Raw genomic sequence first — 16,931 nt, 5'->3', positions numbered from 1 at the left:
TTTGCTCACATAGCAAATAGATGGATCAGAACAAAGGCCCTTCTAGTCCAGCATTCTTCCTAAGGCTGAATCAGATGCCCCAGGAAGCCTGCAAGCAGAATATTCCCCCCAGCAGTGGGCAGTTAAAGGCATAATGACTTTCCCTGAAGTCTCAGTGGAACTAGATCTTACGTTTTGCTAGTATTCTAAAAATCCCAGATATCTTTGATGATGATCATATGTCCTAAATATCTGACAGGCTAAAAGGCAGGTCCACCTATCGCCTATCCATGCGTTTCATTGATCCTGAGATGGAGACGCGTTATTCTGTGGAAAAGGAGAAGCAGAGTGGGGCTGCCTTCAGCTGTTCGTGTGTGGTCCTGTTTTTTACTGCTCTGGTGGAGATCTTCATTGATCCACGGTTAGTGCAGCTAGATCTGTGGAGCTGTGCCCATTTCAAACAGGGCTGTTAGAATAGTGCTGATGATATCCAGTTATATATTTCATCACCTGACTGGACAGGTAATGTGGTTAAAGTGCTGACACAGTGCCTGGAAGCTGACAAAGTCTGAATGGGGAAAAATAGGCTCTGACTGAAAAACCCCAAGACAGAGTGAATTTGGGTTTGTAGGCCTAATGATTCCAGGGAAATTCGATCCCTGACTCTGAATGGGGTTGTACTCCCCAGCTCAGAGGTGGTCTGAAATTTAGGAGTTTTCCTAGACTTACAGCTTCTGCTTGAAGAGCAGGTAGTAGCTGTGACTAGGAGGACTTTTGTACAGTTATATCTTATACACCCATTACAACCAATTTTGGATCAAGAAGCCCTGCTTACAGCCACTCATCCCTAATCACCTCCCACTTGGATTACTGTAATATGCTCTACATGGAGCTGTCCTTAAGGACCATTTGGAAGCTATAGCTGGTACAGAATGCACCTGTCAGCCCTTTAGGGTAGACCAGGCTAAAAAGCCAATGCCATATACGTACTGTAGGTCTAAAACTACTTTTATTAGAACAGTTAGCAGAATCTTGCAAGTCTGAATGTGCTTCCCTCTCCTCCCTCCCTTCATGTGAATTAGGGAAGTGCCATCTGAGGCATATATTAAACTTTGTTTCTTGGAATGGGCTTGATTTCATTGCCTTGTTAACTGATCTTCCCACTGTCCTTCAAGGCCATTCCCTATGCCCTCTACAGCACCAGCCAAAGCAGTGATGGGTGTGTCTTGATGTATTTGAATGACTCTCCTTTGGGAGCTGTGTGGGTTGCTAGTTGGCTTCCAGGTACAATTCAGGTGCTGGTGGTCACCTTTAATGGTTCTAGACATGGTTATCTGAAGGACTGCCTTTTCTTGTATCTGCCCATCAAACCAGATCAAATAGAGTCCACTCCTTCCAGGTCCCAACATTATGGGATTGTCATTTGGAAGTGGGCATTTTCAGTACCTGTCCCTAATCTTTTGAACTCCTTCCAGCAGAAATTTGGTCAGCTTTATGCCTCTTGGGCTTTAGGACAATTGTGAAGAGCTACCTGTGTCATCCTGCATAGGAGGAGGGTATGTGGGCACATGAAGTTGGGGATTGTGGGCATATAGCATGCATATACATGCATATGTATATGCATATGTATATGTATATGTATATGTATATGTATATGTATATGTATATATATGACTCTGCTATATATATACTATATATACACAGTATATATAATTTTTATCTTTTTTGCTGTTTTTTATATGTATTTGGGGCTTGGGGGCATTATTACTTTTTATGTCATCATTAATACTTGCCCAGAGCCTTCAGGAATAGGTGGCAAACAAGCAAAGTGAAAAAATAATGCCAAAAATTATGTGGCAAAATACTCTTTTATAGCAGGGAACTTGATGCCTCTGCAATCAGAATAAAAATATTGATCTTTGACCTTCCTCTTTGCTAATTTCTTGTGGTTTCCTTTTTCTTTCCTACTCTGTTGCAGGCTGCTAGCAAATTATGTGACATTTGTGATTGGCGAGATCCTTCTACTCATCTTGACCCTTTGTTCACTGGCTGCCATCTTTCCCAGGGTAAGGGCTTTTCACCATTAGGTCCCCTCCATAACACACAATTGTTAATTACTGTAGGAATCTCAGCCCTGCAAAGGCAATACAAAGTTTTTCCACCATACTACCAGCAATATCTGTGTTTCTATGAAAACATTTCTTATTGCAAGCTCTACCTGAACTATAATAGTAGGACTCCCATATTCGCTTATTGTGTGTAGGCATGTGTATGTGCATTTAAATGGATTTTCAGCATTAGGACTTTCTACCTTGAGTGCAGATGGTGCCATTGTGAAATCACTTTGAGTGGGCACAGCCATATTTGTTATGCAGTTTTGTGCATTTCTTTTAATTGAAGGGATTTAAGAGGCAAAAATGTTGCCTCTTAAGTGCCTTAAGTGTTGCAACAGCTTAAGGCATCCATTTTGCCCCTTAAATCCCCCTTAATATAGGAAAATATTGCCCAGTTTCTGGAGGTTTTCATGAGTATAATGGTTCATATGGGTAGGGTCAGGGTGTTTGATAGGATGTTCTTAATTTGGGAGAATTGTGGTTGTCCTTTTTTCATGTTTCTCTCCTCAAAATCTGGGAAACAATATTGCCAATTGTAATTGGCAGGAGCTCTGGGGTTGCAAAAAAGGCACTGACAATTTTCCTGCTAGTGATTTATAGTGTCTTTGTAACATAATCCATCCATCACTGAAGTGGTACAAAGTCTTTCCTCATGCCTGTTATTTGGGCAGTATTTGGGACAACAATGAGTGGATGACTCTAGCAAATACAATTAATTGCTAATGGGGAAATGGCTAAAGATGCTGTGGATTGAGGCCAAATTGTTTGCATGCAAAGAAATGGTGCTGTTACTTACCTTTTGTCTCTCTTCCATCTCTGTTCCCCATAGGAAATTAACAACATGTTCCTTATTTTCCTAGTCCATTGGAGTTGGGTGGCTATAACAACTTGAAATAAATAAAGAAATAGTGCCTTGTTTTTATTACAGGTTTTCCCTAAAAAGCTTGTGTCTTTTTCCACGTGGATTGACAGAACTCGCTGGGCCAGGAACACTTGGGCCATGTCAGCCATTTTCATCCTAACCATGGCTGACATTGTAGATATGGTAAGCAAGGCAACTTTTTGAAAAAAAGGCAACTTTTCTTTCTTGGTCTCATTGCATCAACCCCACCCCACACCCCCAACAGCCATACATACATGGACTGAAAATGATAAAGGCAAGAGGAAGGTTTGGCAATTCTAGAGCCATCATTGTCTGCTCACGTAGGTTTGTGAAGTATCTGATGGCCAACAGCTACCAAAGCTGAGCTGCAGAAAATTGGATGGCAGCCAAAAGATATAGACAACTGTAACTCTTTGCTGCTATCTAGTGGCCACTCAGATATTTGCAGCGAACCCTGACCTGACTGGAGATATAATAGGATGAAACAAATTGATACCACGCTTAGTGATCTGGAGAGAAAAGCAGTCATGGTTTCAGACTATAATGGGAATCACAAGAGGGACAACAGTGGAAAACGGCTTCATATTTTAACTTTCTACTATTTATATCCTAAACTTTCCACTCCTGCTAGCTTTCTAGAAAAATTTGACAAAGTATTCGAAGTTGATTTTTAATGGGCAGATAAGAGAAAGAGGTTAATGTTTGTATCTTGTTCCCTCCTCATCCATTCCCCAAGACTTTTTCCTTAAAAGCAAATCTTGGGAGCAAAGAGAGGAAACATCAGACTGACTAATCTGGTCTTTTCTCTAGTCCTACATTTCCAGTAGTTCCAAGTGGGGACAGGGCATGTGATTGACACCTACTGTGAACTCCCTTTTTCTGGTTGAGTGGATAAGTGTTTAAAGAGCTGTACAGGGGAAATCATTAAGGGAAATTAGTAAAAAGCCTGCTGCAGTTGATTATTTTTAGTACCTGTTAATAATTGGCCAGACCTTGAACTCTTCTGTGCTAAAGCTGATATGGAAATACTGCCATTTCCAGGCTCAGAAACCTTGATGAGCTTTGCAGAAGGGGCGGAGAAAGAGAGTGAAAGCTCTGGTTTTTCATTCTGTCTCTCTGGAAAAAAATGACACAAGGATTATTTCTTGCAGTGCTTTTTCCTTCTCCTATCCATTGCTGGCCATGTTTGGAATGATGCCTTGGTAATGGAAGAATCACTCCAGGTTTTGTTAATCCATCAGAAAATATCCCAGGTTTAAAAATCAGTTAGACAAGTCTTCAGATTGCCCAGTTGTGGCTTTTTTTTTGTCCTTTGATGGTTTAAAATGCTCTTTTTGGTGATTTGGGAGGTTTTAATGTAATGGATATTGAGCTTGAACAGACCATTTTTAACGATCAAAAGGAAGGAATTGGGTACATAGCTTATTTATTGTTTGTTTGTTTGCTTTGTTTATGAATCACAGTTCAGTTTGTTAAGGTCTGAAATTATATGTTTTCAGAAAAACAACAACAATAAATGTACTCTATAAATAATGATAAATATGGACGAGGCATTACAAGAAGATTGGGAATGATGAAGCTTAAAGAGATAGCTCTATCTTCATTACCAGTCTGAATGAATGGTTCGATAGGGGTAACTTTAGCATTAAAAATAAGGGCTGAAGAGGAAAGAGAGGCTGTAAATTAAAATATTAAACTTATGTGTTCTACACCAGATTTATTTGTCTGAGTTCAGGACACACTGGGAGAAATTAGAGCAAACATAGAAGATATTTTCAGATTTTTAGCCTATTCTGGGGTGCTGAATCACGTGTGAATAAACCAGAGTAGAGTTCATTAACCAAGCATGTGGGCTAGAAATGTAGAACACCAAGTGATGTATTTCACAAACAGAAATGGGGATAATTGTGTCTACACTAGGAAGTCACAGCTAGAGAAACTACTTGACAAGATTATTGCATATGTGTATTATTTATAGTCCCTAAAGGATGGAGTGACCAAAGAATTTTAGTGGGGTCGGTACATAGGCATGGCATATGTTGGCTGAAAAAATCTAGGTGATCACAAGAGATTTAATGTTTTCTGTACATCTGTTTGTTCCCCAGATATTACGCTTGGTTTTAGCTAGAAGGATTTTTTTTCTTCACTGGAAAATAAGAGGAGCATAGCCTCACCCCTTTTCTTCTGTTCCACAGCTCAGCTGCCAGCAGTGTTATTACACCATTGTCAATGATACAGCTCCAGCAGTGCTTCCAGGTGGTTGTGTGGAAAATCCCAAATACTACAGCTACATAGCCGTGTTGGCACTCATTGCAACCATAATGCTGGTGCAAGTCAGCCACATGGTCAAGCTCACTCTGATGGTGATGATCACAGGGGCAGTGGGCGTGGTCAACATTCTGGCTTGGCAACAGATCTTTGACAGATATGATCAGGAACGATTCCAGGAGAACATGTAAGAGGCTTTGAGGTCAGAAATGTCATGGGCAAATGTTTAGGGTAATATTGGGCTTAGGCCATATCTGAAGTGAACGCCTCACAGGTTAATAATAATTAACTCACTTTTTTGTTACTTTTGGTATGCATTGCTCTTTTAAATCAGTTAACCAATTAATTTATATTACATCACCAATAAGTATAGAGCTTCAGAGAGTAACACGAAGAGATTCCACAGATTCAGTGATTTACGTCATAAATTTCACTGAAAGAGAAAGTTACAAGAAGAAGAGAGGATGCTAGTCTACTGGCTAAGGTGTTAGCTAGAATCAAGGAACCATGGAAGCTCACTGATTCACTTTGGGCCAGTTGCTCACACTAAGCCCAAATGTCCTCACAGAATTGTTGTTGTGGAGAAAAAGTGCCGTATATTCCACCTTGAGCTTCTGGAAGAAAAGCAGGATAAAAGTATAGCAAATAGATAGAAGAAGAACATGCATTCCATGCAATTACATATACTTAGATGTGGGTTCCAGAATGAAGAAGCCTGGAAAGTTTTTTAAATAAAGAATTTGGAAGGAAGGAGAGCAAGGTGACACTATATAAGTATTGTGAAAGGGAGCTCCACACATAGAGGGAAACAAGAGAGAAGGGATTAATGGAGAAGAGATGTTCAGAAGCTTGTGAATGGAAGGACCAAATATAATGGCCAAGTAATTTTGTATTGTAAAATTGCCAGTGTATACTTGTGAAGGGCAGCCTAGATCAAATGAATGTCCAAGTACTCCAAATACACATAGCTTTGGGCATAATGTTGAGGGTTTTTTGTTGTTTGAGTTCAGGAAGACAAGCTTTGGATGCAGAGTCCTAAAAATTCATCTTCTGATCTCTCCAGTGCATTATTTTTTCTTTGGACAGCACATGCAGTGAAACTATGTGTAAAATACTCCTTAATTTCCATGATCTTACCTTGCTCAGTGGATGAGGTCAGAACTGAGTTACATACTATATTCAGCTGAATTAGCATGTTGGACAATCTTTCTCAGACTGTACTACTTCAAATGCAAATGTGGCAGCCCAATTCTGTATGCATGTTCCTTCAAACATTTGTGTAGGAAACTTGCATAAGAGAGCAGGTTGACAGTACTGCTCTTCCTGGTGTGCTTGTTTTCTATATAGAGAAATTAATTTTATGCTATGTGAAAAGTATTTAAAATCTGATCCTTCCACCTGCAGACTGAAGTGACAGAATTCAGGAAAATCTTGATCACATGACTTGGCTAAATATGTAGTTCACTCCTTCAAATTTTCTAACTGTGAATCTTGCTCATTTGCTGTTCCTTTCAGGGTCTCACTAGTTCCGTCAAAGTATTCCATGACGGTGATGATCTTGGTGATGATGCTCAGTTTCTACTATTTCTCACGCCATGTGAGTAGTTTGCTAAATTTCTAACTAGTTTAGGCGGTTGACAGCTTGGGACTCAGTTTGCCCCCAAATTCTCTTAGGGTAACTGTTATTTCTCAGCGTTCAGGTTCAAGATGCCTCATCTATCTCTCTTAGCTTGCCTCTCAGTTCATAAATCTGTGATCTTTCTAGTCCAATTGGGGACAAATGAAATGGCAAAGATGTCCCTATTCCTATAAACTGAGGAGTCAACTTTCTTTTGGAACCTAACAGTTCTGGATTCCACTGGTCCATGGCAAAAAAAAAAAAGCATAGGAAGTGTTCCTGTTCTTGCTCAGAACATGTGTTTCTGTACATATGTACTTTTTTTGCCCTCAGATAATAGATTCATTCAGAATATGAATGACTGGACTTTTTACTCCACAATCCTCACTCTGTGTTATGAGTTGAGAAGCTGCTTGATACAGCAGTATAGAAATTATATGCTTTTTAAATACCAAGGAATGCAATTTGAATATTTGGCTGATTTAGTCAAGATAATGGCATATAGTATAATTGAGGAATAAGATCGAACTTTCCTGAAATGAAGCTTTATTAAGATAGTGGAACAACCTCACTTTTAACAGCAAAAGTTATTTCTGCTACGGGAATGTGAAAAGAGATTAGTAGAGTGAGAGCTATCAGCCAGAGAAGTTGCTCTGTAGTTACGTTGGCTTCCAGAAAAGTAGATGGCAGCAGAAAGAATTGCAGTGGAAATTGGAAAGCTTATACTGTAGGAAGGCATGAGCAGAAGACTTTATTAGAACTTTCCTTTCTTAGTACTGTCTGACATACGGAAAATATAAGCATGGTTCTGAATTTCAAAAGGAGGTAAAACGAAGAGATTATTCTAAGCTGCTACAATGCCTTTCAGGGAATCAGACAGGAAAGGTGCACTTAGCCTGGGATTTCAGATTACATCAGGCTACATTATCACAGTGACATTCCCGCCCCCCCAACTGCAGGTGGAAAAATTGGCTAGGACTTTATTCTTATGGAAGATTGATGTTCATAACCAGAAGGAGCGTGTGTATGAGATGCGGCGCTGGAATGAGGCTCTAGTCACCAACATGTTGCCAGAGCACGTGGCACGCCATTTCCTTGGCTCTAAGAAGCGAGATGAGGTACGCATTGGCAAACAAGGAGTTCATGACCAAAACAGTATGCAAGTTGGATTTTTTTTGTTTAGGGGATAATAGTCAAAAGTGAGAATGCGATTGGCAACTCAGTATACTTCAGAGTATAGATCATGTTATAGTAACTAAGACTGTAGATAACCAGTGCATTAACCACATTAAAATAATTTTCTTCTAGGAAGGTATACAGTTGATGTATTAACCAAACAAAGCTGATAGAAGGCATTGCTGGCTGTTGCCTCCTTCAGGAAACCATAGTAGCCCCAAAACATGTACCTCTTCCTTCCTGCCAGTTTTCTGGAATTATGACATCCCCCCGCCCCCAGATAAGATTATTTTATTTTATAGTGAGAATGAAAAGTATAGCACTATGATGTTATAGCTCTTTCATCTAAAAACATTCCAGCAGATAACGTTAAAAAAAAGATAATACGTTTGAAATCAAACCTGTTACACATTTCATAATGAATGTGTGCAGGTGACCAAGGGATGGATCCATGCAGTACTGTAGAATCTGCCTCTCTGAGAGTGGAAGTGGTTCCTCCGGCCTTGAAGGAGGCAGTGGTACACTCCCTCCTCAAGAGGCCATTGCTGGACCCCTCCATTCTTGACAATTATCATCCGGTCCCCAACCTTCCCTTTGTGGGGAAGGTTATAGAAAAGGTGGTCAGACAACAGTTACAGAGGATCTTGGAGAAAATGGATTATCTGGACCTGTTTCAGTTGGGCTTCAGACCAGTTTTCAGTATGGGATGGGGGTGCTCCTTGATCTCAGTGGCTTTCAATACCATCGACCACAGTATCCTTCTGGCCCAGCTGCAGGGCTTGGGAATGGGAGGCACTGTGTTACAGTGGTTCATCTCCTTCCGCAGTGGTCGTTTCAGTTGGTGTTTATTGGGGGGAGAGGTTTTGCCCGTGGCCCTCATTGTGGGGTGCCTCAGGGCTTGATGCGCTTCCCTCTCCTGTTTAACATCTACATGAAACCACAGGATAAGGTCATCTGCTGGTTCAGGGTTCGGTATCATCAGTATGCTTATGATACCCAGCTTTATATCTGAACCCTGGGACTGTGTGGGTGAAGCTGTACATGTACTGACCCAGTGTCTGGAGGCTGTTCAGACCTGAATTGGACAGAACAGACTTTGGCTCAGTCCTGACAGTGGCTGTGGCTGTTTGGCCCTCCAGGGTTGGGGACATTTCTATCTTTGGTCTCAGATGGGATAGCATTTCTCCATTCAAGACTGGTGCAACTTGGGGGTCCTTCTGGACTTGCAGCTATTGCTCAAAGAACAGGTGACAGTTGTGGCCAGGAGGGCCTTTACACAGGTTCATCTTGTGCACCAGTTGCACCCTTTCCTTGACTGGGAGACCCTTCAGACAGTTACTCACATCCTGATCACCTCGTGACTGGATTATTGCAATGCACTCTACATGGAGCTGCCCTTGAAGACCACCTGGAAGCTACTGCTGGTACAAAATGCAGCAGCACAAGCAGAGTGGGCATGATTCAGGTCCTTTCTCTACTTTCTCTGTTGTGGCCCCTGCTCTCTTGAATAGCATCCCCCCAGACGTAAGGATAGCGCCCTCTCTCCTGGGATTCCAGAAAGCTCTTAAAATCTGGCTTTGTTATCAGGCCTGAGGTTAATGTGTATGAGGTTTGGTTTGTTATTGTTATGATTGTTTTAATCTAGGCTGCCTGTAGTGTTGTATGTTTCTAATCGTTACTATTTTTGTATTTGGTGAGCCACCCAGAGTCTACTGGAGTGGGCGGCTACAATAAATTTAAATACATTAAGTAAATAGTAATTTTTATAAATTTACTGTGCACATCAAAATCCACTAAAAAAGAAGAGTAGCCTAAAATTGGGTGTAACTCCTCCTATTCTTTTTTTTTCCTGAAAAAAGTTAAGTTTCTGGGGTTTGAGAAAACCTAGAAGACCATGTAGAAATTATGAGATAGGATTGGGTATAAGATTGCATTGCACAAGTGAGTGAACAAAGGCAATTATATGTGAATTCAGAAGCAGCCTTTATCTACTTCTTTCAATTTCCCTTCCTTTCTTGCCCTCTTCTGTAGGAGCTGTATAGTCAGTCTTATGATGAGATTGGTGTTATGTTTGCCTCCCTCCCCAACTTTGCCGACTTCTATACAGAGGAAAGTATAAATAATGGCGGGATTGAGTGCCTTCGTTTCCTCAATGAAATAATCTCAGATTTTGATGCGGTGAGTCATCTTTGATCAGCAGCAAAGGTAGCCTCTTGATCAGTTGGCCTAAAGAAAGTCAATTCTTTATTCTAAGAGTTGTCCTTGAAAAGAGATGCTTGCTGTGTTCAGTTCTTCTTCTGGGCTGCCTCCATAAAGTATCTCCTAGATTCAGTGGCAGTTAAAAAAGAGGGGAGGGGTTGAGTGATGACCGGCTTGTGATAATAGCAAGAATCTTGGCTCAGACAGACTTTAAGGAATAAGAATTTGGAAATAGCAGGGCAAGAAACATAGTTTGAACCAAAACTCAACAGGCTTGGAAACTATTTGCATGCTTAGCACTACACTGGAACAATGGAATGGTAATACAGGACTAAGAGTGCATCCTATAATGCAGAAGTCCAAAAACTGAGGTCCATGAGTTCCATTTCAGTGATGCACAGAACTGTCAAGAATATCTCTCCTTGATACCCTTCTACTGACAGAGAAGATTAAAGATCATTTGACCAACATGAGATTATTGAGTAGGTAGCTAACATGGCCCATCTTAGGAACTATGAGTTTCATTACATAGCCGTATTGAAATCTCTAATTTTGCCCTTAAAATACCTACTGTATTGAGTCTCTCTGCCCATCAACTTAGATTTTCATAATACAACTCAGCTTTACCAGTTTGTATCTTGTTTTTGGTGCTAGTGCTGAAGGAAAAAAAAGTTATGTGCCAAGCCACTTTTTCAAAACCAATTTACAGGTGATCCACAAAAATAAAGCAGTGTTGAAGAACCACTTTGTAATGAAATCATCAGCTTGTTTTAGCACCAGTAATGTTTTCAGGAATTGCCCATGTCCTCAAACCTGATGACTATTCCACTATCCAATGCAAGGGAGGCTTCTTTTCAAGTGTCCTTTTGCCCAAATCATCTTCCATATGGACTAATAAGATCAAACTCTGAATTTCATGAGGTATATATGATTAGATTCATGATTTCTATGTGTTTTCTTTTCCCCCGATAAAATGCATGGAGGGGCAGTTTTTACTCAAAACATTGATAGTGTTAGTATTTCACAAGAATAAAGATAATTGCAGCCCCTACACCAAACACTTGGATTAAGAAGCGTTTCACATGCCATATTCAATACAGTCTGCTGCCAAAGAAGCATGCCCCAATCCTGCTTTAGGTGGGCTACTCAGCTCAAAACAGGCATAGAGTGGCCAGTTGCCAGCAGAGATGGCAAAATCAGCTCCTTCCTTTGAAATGCTCAGGTGTGCCCACATTAATTGCATTCTGGATTTGCAAGAGACTAGAGGAATTGATGTAAGTTAATCCTGCCACTAACTACTTTATACCAGAAATGCTCCCCTCTCAATTCCTCCTCCCTCCAAGAAGGGAGATGAGATCATGTAAATTCAAAATCTGTCCATCTGAGCCTTGGCAGTAAGTGCCCATGCCACATAGCATCTTTCTTCATTTACTGCACTGATACATTTTTGCTAGTTTGCGCTAGCAAATCTAACATGCATACAAACATGCATATTTCCCTCACATTACTGGCTTTATTATGTGCTCCGTGATGTAGGGAGCACCTGTAGACCATCTTCTTCATCAGGCACATGTGATGGGGAAGGCTGCAGTCCTGTATAAACGTATCTGGGTATATGTTACATTAAATTAATAGGATTTACTTCTGAGTAGACAGGTATAAGATTGTATTGTAAGATCAAGAATTGGTCCTCAGTGTTTCTGATCAGCTCCATAGCATCCCAAATCTACTTTCCTGACTGATTTATTGATTCTTGTAGTAATTGTTGGTATGAGATCTCTTTGATTCTCACAGCTCCTGGATGAGCCCCAGTTCCGGTGCATCACCAAGATCAAAACCATTGGCAGCACATACATGGCAGCTTCTGGCGTGACACCTGATGTCAACAGCAATGGTTACAACAATGCTGTTAAGGTAAGCAGATAAAGGAAGACAGCACAATTCATAGGTCATTGTGTGAGAATATGTTCAAATGAATATTCTGATCCTCCAGTGATAACCTTCTAATGAAGCTAATTTCTAGGTAAGTGCTGGAACCCTTGAAACATTTCACCATCCATAAATTGGGTGCACATATATAACAGTATAAATGAACAGTTGACATCCGCAGGGCAGATGTTCCTTCTTTCACAAGGCACAGCCACTTCAACATTTTAAAGGTAGCACATTATGGGTTTTGACTAGGAGTGTACAAAATGGTTCAAATTTGAATTATTTTGCACAATTTCCTAGTTTTGACACTATCTGTAGAGCCATGTCCTCTCTGTGGGAAGTGTTAACCACTTCCCCATATCATTCCCTTACTTTCTTCAGCTTTTTGATCAGGTGTAGCACTGTGGTTTCTTACTATTTCATTGCCAGTGATAGCTACTTAAGGGCTGTGTTCACACAATATGAACAATCCAGCCATCCCCTCCCTGAGTCAATAGATACAGGATGCCTGGGTTATAATGCAGTGGGCATTTCTTAATTTTTCCAGTTGCCTCAAAAGAGGATAGGAAATCAACACTTAAGGACACATTGCGTCCTTTCTTTTTTTTTCTTGGGGGTTGGGGGGGTGGGGACTGGTGGTATGACCAGGATCAGTACCACTATGATGCTTACTCACCTCATCCCTTTCTACTCCTGTTTCATACACAACAGTGTAGCTGGTATAGGGAGGTGAAAACTAAGGATACAGAGATAGGAGTTCTTAAAGAGACTGTTTTTGGGGAGTCTCTCTGGGACATTATCTCAGTCTTGGAAGTTAGAAGAGTCAATAAAGCCATGGAAACTAATTCATGTGACTGGATCTTTGGACTTATATCTAACTCTGTCTTAGGTAAATGGGCCATTGGTGTAGGTTCACATGAACATGTTTACCTTCACTCTGCAATCCATTTGAGCATACTGTGCCGGTAGAGTGAGGCAAATGTAAAGTATTCCTTGACACTTGATCTTCTGTTAGTTTCTTTTTAAAATCAAGTTATTATTGAAGTTATCTAAAGTTACAGTTAGCAGAATACTCAAGCACAGTACAGTAAATTACTGTGGTCATAGTTTAGCAAGCATTGTAGAAGAAGGAGGAAGGAGGAGGAGGAGGAGGAGAAAAGAGGAAGAGGAGGAGGAGGAGGCTGCCTACTTGTCAAATGATTCTGGGTGGCTAACAACATTAAAAACAACAAACCCCATTAATTAAACATTCAACAAACCAGTAAAACACACACTTTGCACTTATACCACTGAACCCAGTAATTCACAGGACACAAATTGATATATACTGATGGTTCACACAACATCCCAGCCCAGTGCCCAAGTGAATAGCCAGATTTTCACGGCCTTTCTAAAGGCCATAAGGGTTGGGTTGTTTGGATTTGGGGGAGAATGCTGTTCCACAGGGCAGGCACAGCAACAGTGAAGACAGGGTTCCTGGGTCCTGCAAGATGAAACTGTTTAATAAATTGAATCTGGAGCATGGCAACCTGCCTGATTTTACTGGGTTGACAGACATAATTGAAGACAGGCAGTCCCTTAAATATTGTGGTCCAATGCCATGAAGGGCTTTGTAAATGAAAACCAGCACCTTGAATTGCACCCAAAAGCCAACTAGTAATCAGTCCAGCTCATGTAGTAACAGTATTACATGGGTGTAGGGAGGTGCACCTGTAGCTACCTGTGCTGCTGCAGTTTGGACCATCTGTTGCTTCTGAGTAGTCTTCAACCCTGTGCAGAGCACATCACAATAATCCAGAGGAGAGGTCACCAAGACCTGAATAACCATGAACAGGGCCTCCCAATCCAAGGATGGGTTCAACAGGTGCACAAGATGGATTTGTGCAAAAGTCCTCCTAACTGTGGCTGCCACCTGCTCCTACAGCAGGAGCCACGCCCAGGAGGACCTCCAGATTTTGTACCACTTCTGACTGGGCAGTGTGGATCCTCCATAATTAGAGATGGAAAAATTTCTAGGATTGGTGGTCCCCAAACCCACAAGCACTCTGCCTTGCTAGGATTACAGTAAGCCTGAACTTATTCCTCCCTGTCCAGACCCCACTGCCTCCAGACACTGAAACAGAATCTTGATGGCATCATTGTGCAACTAGGGGCTGAGTTGTATAGCTGAGTATCATCAGTGTTTGGATGATTCCTAACCCCTTGTTGTTGGATGACTTCCCTCAGACTTTGTGTAGATGTTAAACGGGAGAGGGATGAATATGTCAAACTCTGTGACATTCCATAAAGTAAGGGTTAAAAAATTCTCTCCCCCTGCCCCCAGCACTGACTGAAACTGACCTTGAAAGAAGAAAACTTCTACAACACACGACTTGCACTCCCACCTCACTGAGCTGCTCCTGACGAATACCATGATCAATATACTGATGTGTTGAAAGCTGTTGAGAGGTCAAGAATGGCCAGGATGGATGCACCCTCCCTACCCCAGGCCCACCATACATCATCAATAAGTGCAATTAATGCTGTCTCAGTGCTATACCCAAATCTGAAACCCCACAGGAGAGGGTTGCTTCTTCCAAGGCCTTCTGAAGCTGCAGTCCAACCACCTTCTCCACAACCTTCCCCCCAAAATGGAGTTGGAGAACTGTTGGGTCCAGCAGTGATTCTCTGAGGAGGGAGCAGACTACCACGCCCTTCAAGACAGGCAGAACTACCCACCCCACCCCATTCAAGGATGAATTCACTGTTGCCTGCACTCAACCACACAATTTTTCCATAGTGCCATAGGAATTGACTGCTTCTCTAGTTTAAGTGTAGAGAACCTGTAGCCCTCCAGATACTGTTGAATAACAACTCACTGCAGGCCTAACCAAAATGGTCCAAGAATGGAACTGATGTTCAGGACTATCTAAAGGGCTATAGGCTCCCCATGCTAATAATCAGATATGGTTTGTTTGTTTGTTTGAATTTGTTATGGCTGCCCACTCCAACAGACTCTGGGCAGCTTACAAAATCTAATACAAAATTAAAACAATTAAAAACATAAGACAAAACAAGACAACCCAGACTAAAAGCTGTGCTGTAAAACCCAACAGGAGAGTTTATGAAGGGAGGTCCTGCATAATTAGTTTAATTTTTTCAAGTCTCAGAAATGAAAAACATTGGAAATAATTAGGAAATGGGTTTTAATATATGTACATAAATGTGATGAAGTCTAACATGTATAAGAGACTTGGGATCTAGACTTGTTCAGTGTAGCTTGTAGTAGAATTTAAAACTGGTGGAATAGAAGTGTTCCTCACCTGCTTTTTCTACTTTTGGTGTTTTACTTTCCCCAGAAGGAAGATCTTTCAGAAAAGGAGCGCTGGCAACATTTGGCAGATCTTGCAGACTTTGCCTTAGCCATGAAAGAGACCTTGATGAACATTAACTATCAGTCCTTCAATAACTTCATGCTGCGAATAGGCAAGTGGGGTACCCTATGTTATGTACGTGGGCTAGATGGGAATAATCTCATCACACTAGAACATTGGAATTGATTAATTAATACCAGACTCAAGGCAAACGAAGTGCAATGCTTTACACATGGCATAATAATTATTAGATAATATGCTGAAAGCTGTTAGTTTAGATGGCTTTAAAGGATGCTGTAAAGGAAAAAGAAGAGGAAATGTCTATCAGCCAAATGCTCTAAGATGTTCTGTTTCTAAATACTAATACCTGGGGAACAACAGCAAAGTGGGGAGAATGCTACTGCACTCATCATATTTTGTGGGCTTCTGGGCCTAGGCACTTGATTGGCCGCTGTGAGAAATAGTATCCTGATTTATTTGAATAGTTCAAATCCATCAGAGATTTTAGTACTAAGCTTTCCTTACTCCTAAGTCTTGTTCTGGCTCTGGGACAAAAACTGAAAAATACTGCTGAATACTTGATGCATTTGTTTCTCACTTTCTCTGGCAGGTATGAATAAAGGAGCAGTGCTAGCAGGGGTCATTGGTGCCCGTAAACCTCACTATGACATTTGGGGGAACACTGTGAATGTGGCAAGCCGGATGGAGTCCACAGGTGTCATGGGGAATATACAGGTGGGGATGTTCTCCTGCTTGGATGGGGACAACAGGAAGGTTTGTGAAAATGGTGGCTATGAATGAAATTGCCACTTCTGACTGTAACTGCAGTACAGCCAGGTTTAATGACCACTGTGTGATAAGGGCAGAAAGGGTTAGAAAATGTGGCTACAGATGGGGACAGTAGGGAAAGGGTCAATATCCATAGCAGCATTGTATAGAATCTCATGATTTCTTATATATCAGGATGCTCTGAAAAGGTACAAAGAAACTATCTGAAGAGGTTTCTCAGTTCATTTCAGTGCAAATTAAAATGGCAGGTCTTTGTAAATCATGCAATGGATTTTGGGACATTTTTAAGGAATTATATTCCAGTCACATTGAATGCCAACAGGTTCTGCTGCTTAATTACAGTGTGCTCTTAAGACACATCGGACAATCTATTGGGTTCACCCAGATATAACAGACTACCCAACCACTGTAATTTATCTATTTATTTATTTATTTTTCAAATTTCTATCACCGCCCATCTCCCCCAAGAAGGGGGACTCTGGGCAGTCTACAATAAAATCGGCAGTTAAAACCATAAAAGATATAAATTACAATGTAAACAACCAATATAAATAGAGAATACAATAAATATAAAGTCCAAGTGGTGAAATATCACATTTATTGGGGAGGGCTCTACGGTG

The 16,931-nt window shown here is 41.0% G+C and overlaps 1 protein-coding gene across 1 annotated transcript in view; it reads left to right on the top strand.

Moving 5' to 3' along the window:
* ADCY3 (adenylate cyclase 3) overlaps nt 1–16,931 on the top strand; it is a 113,045-nt gene that overhangs the window by 94,224 nt on the left and 1,890 nt on the right. Inside the window, exons 11-20 of the mRNA XM_063300705.1 lie at nt 239–400; nt 1,958–2,045; nt 3,022–3,138; nt 5,172–5,431; nt 6,760–6,841; nt 7,822–7,980; nt 10,070–10,216; nt 12,032–12,151; nt 15,508–15,634; nt 16,133–16,257. Coding sequence (XP_063156775.1) covers nt 239–400; nt 1,958–2,045; nt 3,022–3,138; nt 5,172–5,431; nt 6,760–6,841; nt 7,822–7,980; nt 10,070–10,216; nt 12,032–12,151; nt 15,508–15,634; nt 16,133–16,257 — 1,387 coding nt within the window. The remainder of the gene's footprint in view (nt 1–238; nt 401–1,957; nt 2,046–3,021; nt 3,139–5,171; nt 5,432–6,759; nt 6,842–7,821; nt 7,981–10,069; nt 10,217–12,031; nt 12,152–15,507; nt 15,635–16,132; nt 16,258–16,931) is intronic.

Source organism: Candoia aspera, chromosome 1 (genome assembly GCF_035149785.1).
Source record: "Candoia aspera isolate rCanAsp1 chromosome 1, rCanAsp1.hap2, whole genome shotgun sequence".
In the NCBI taxonomy this organism is placed as follows: Eukaryota; Metazoa; Chordata; class Lepidosauria; order Squamata; family Boidae; genus Candoia; species Candoia aspera.
Note: the sequence above shows the minus strand (reverse complement) of the source record. Positions and strands in the feature narration are given on the sequence as shown.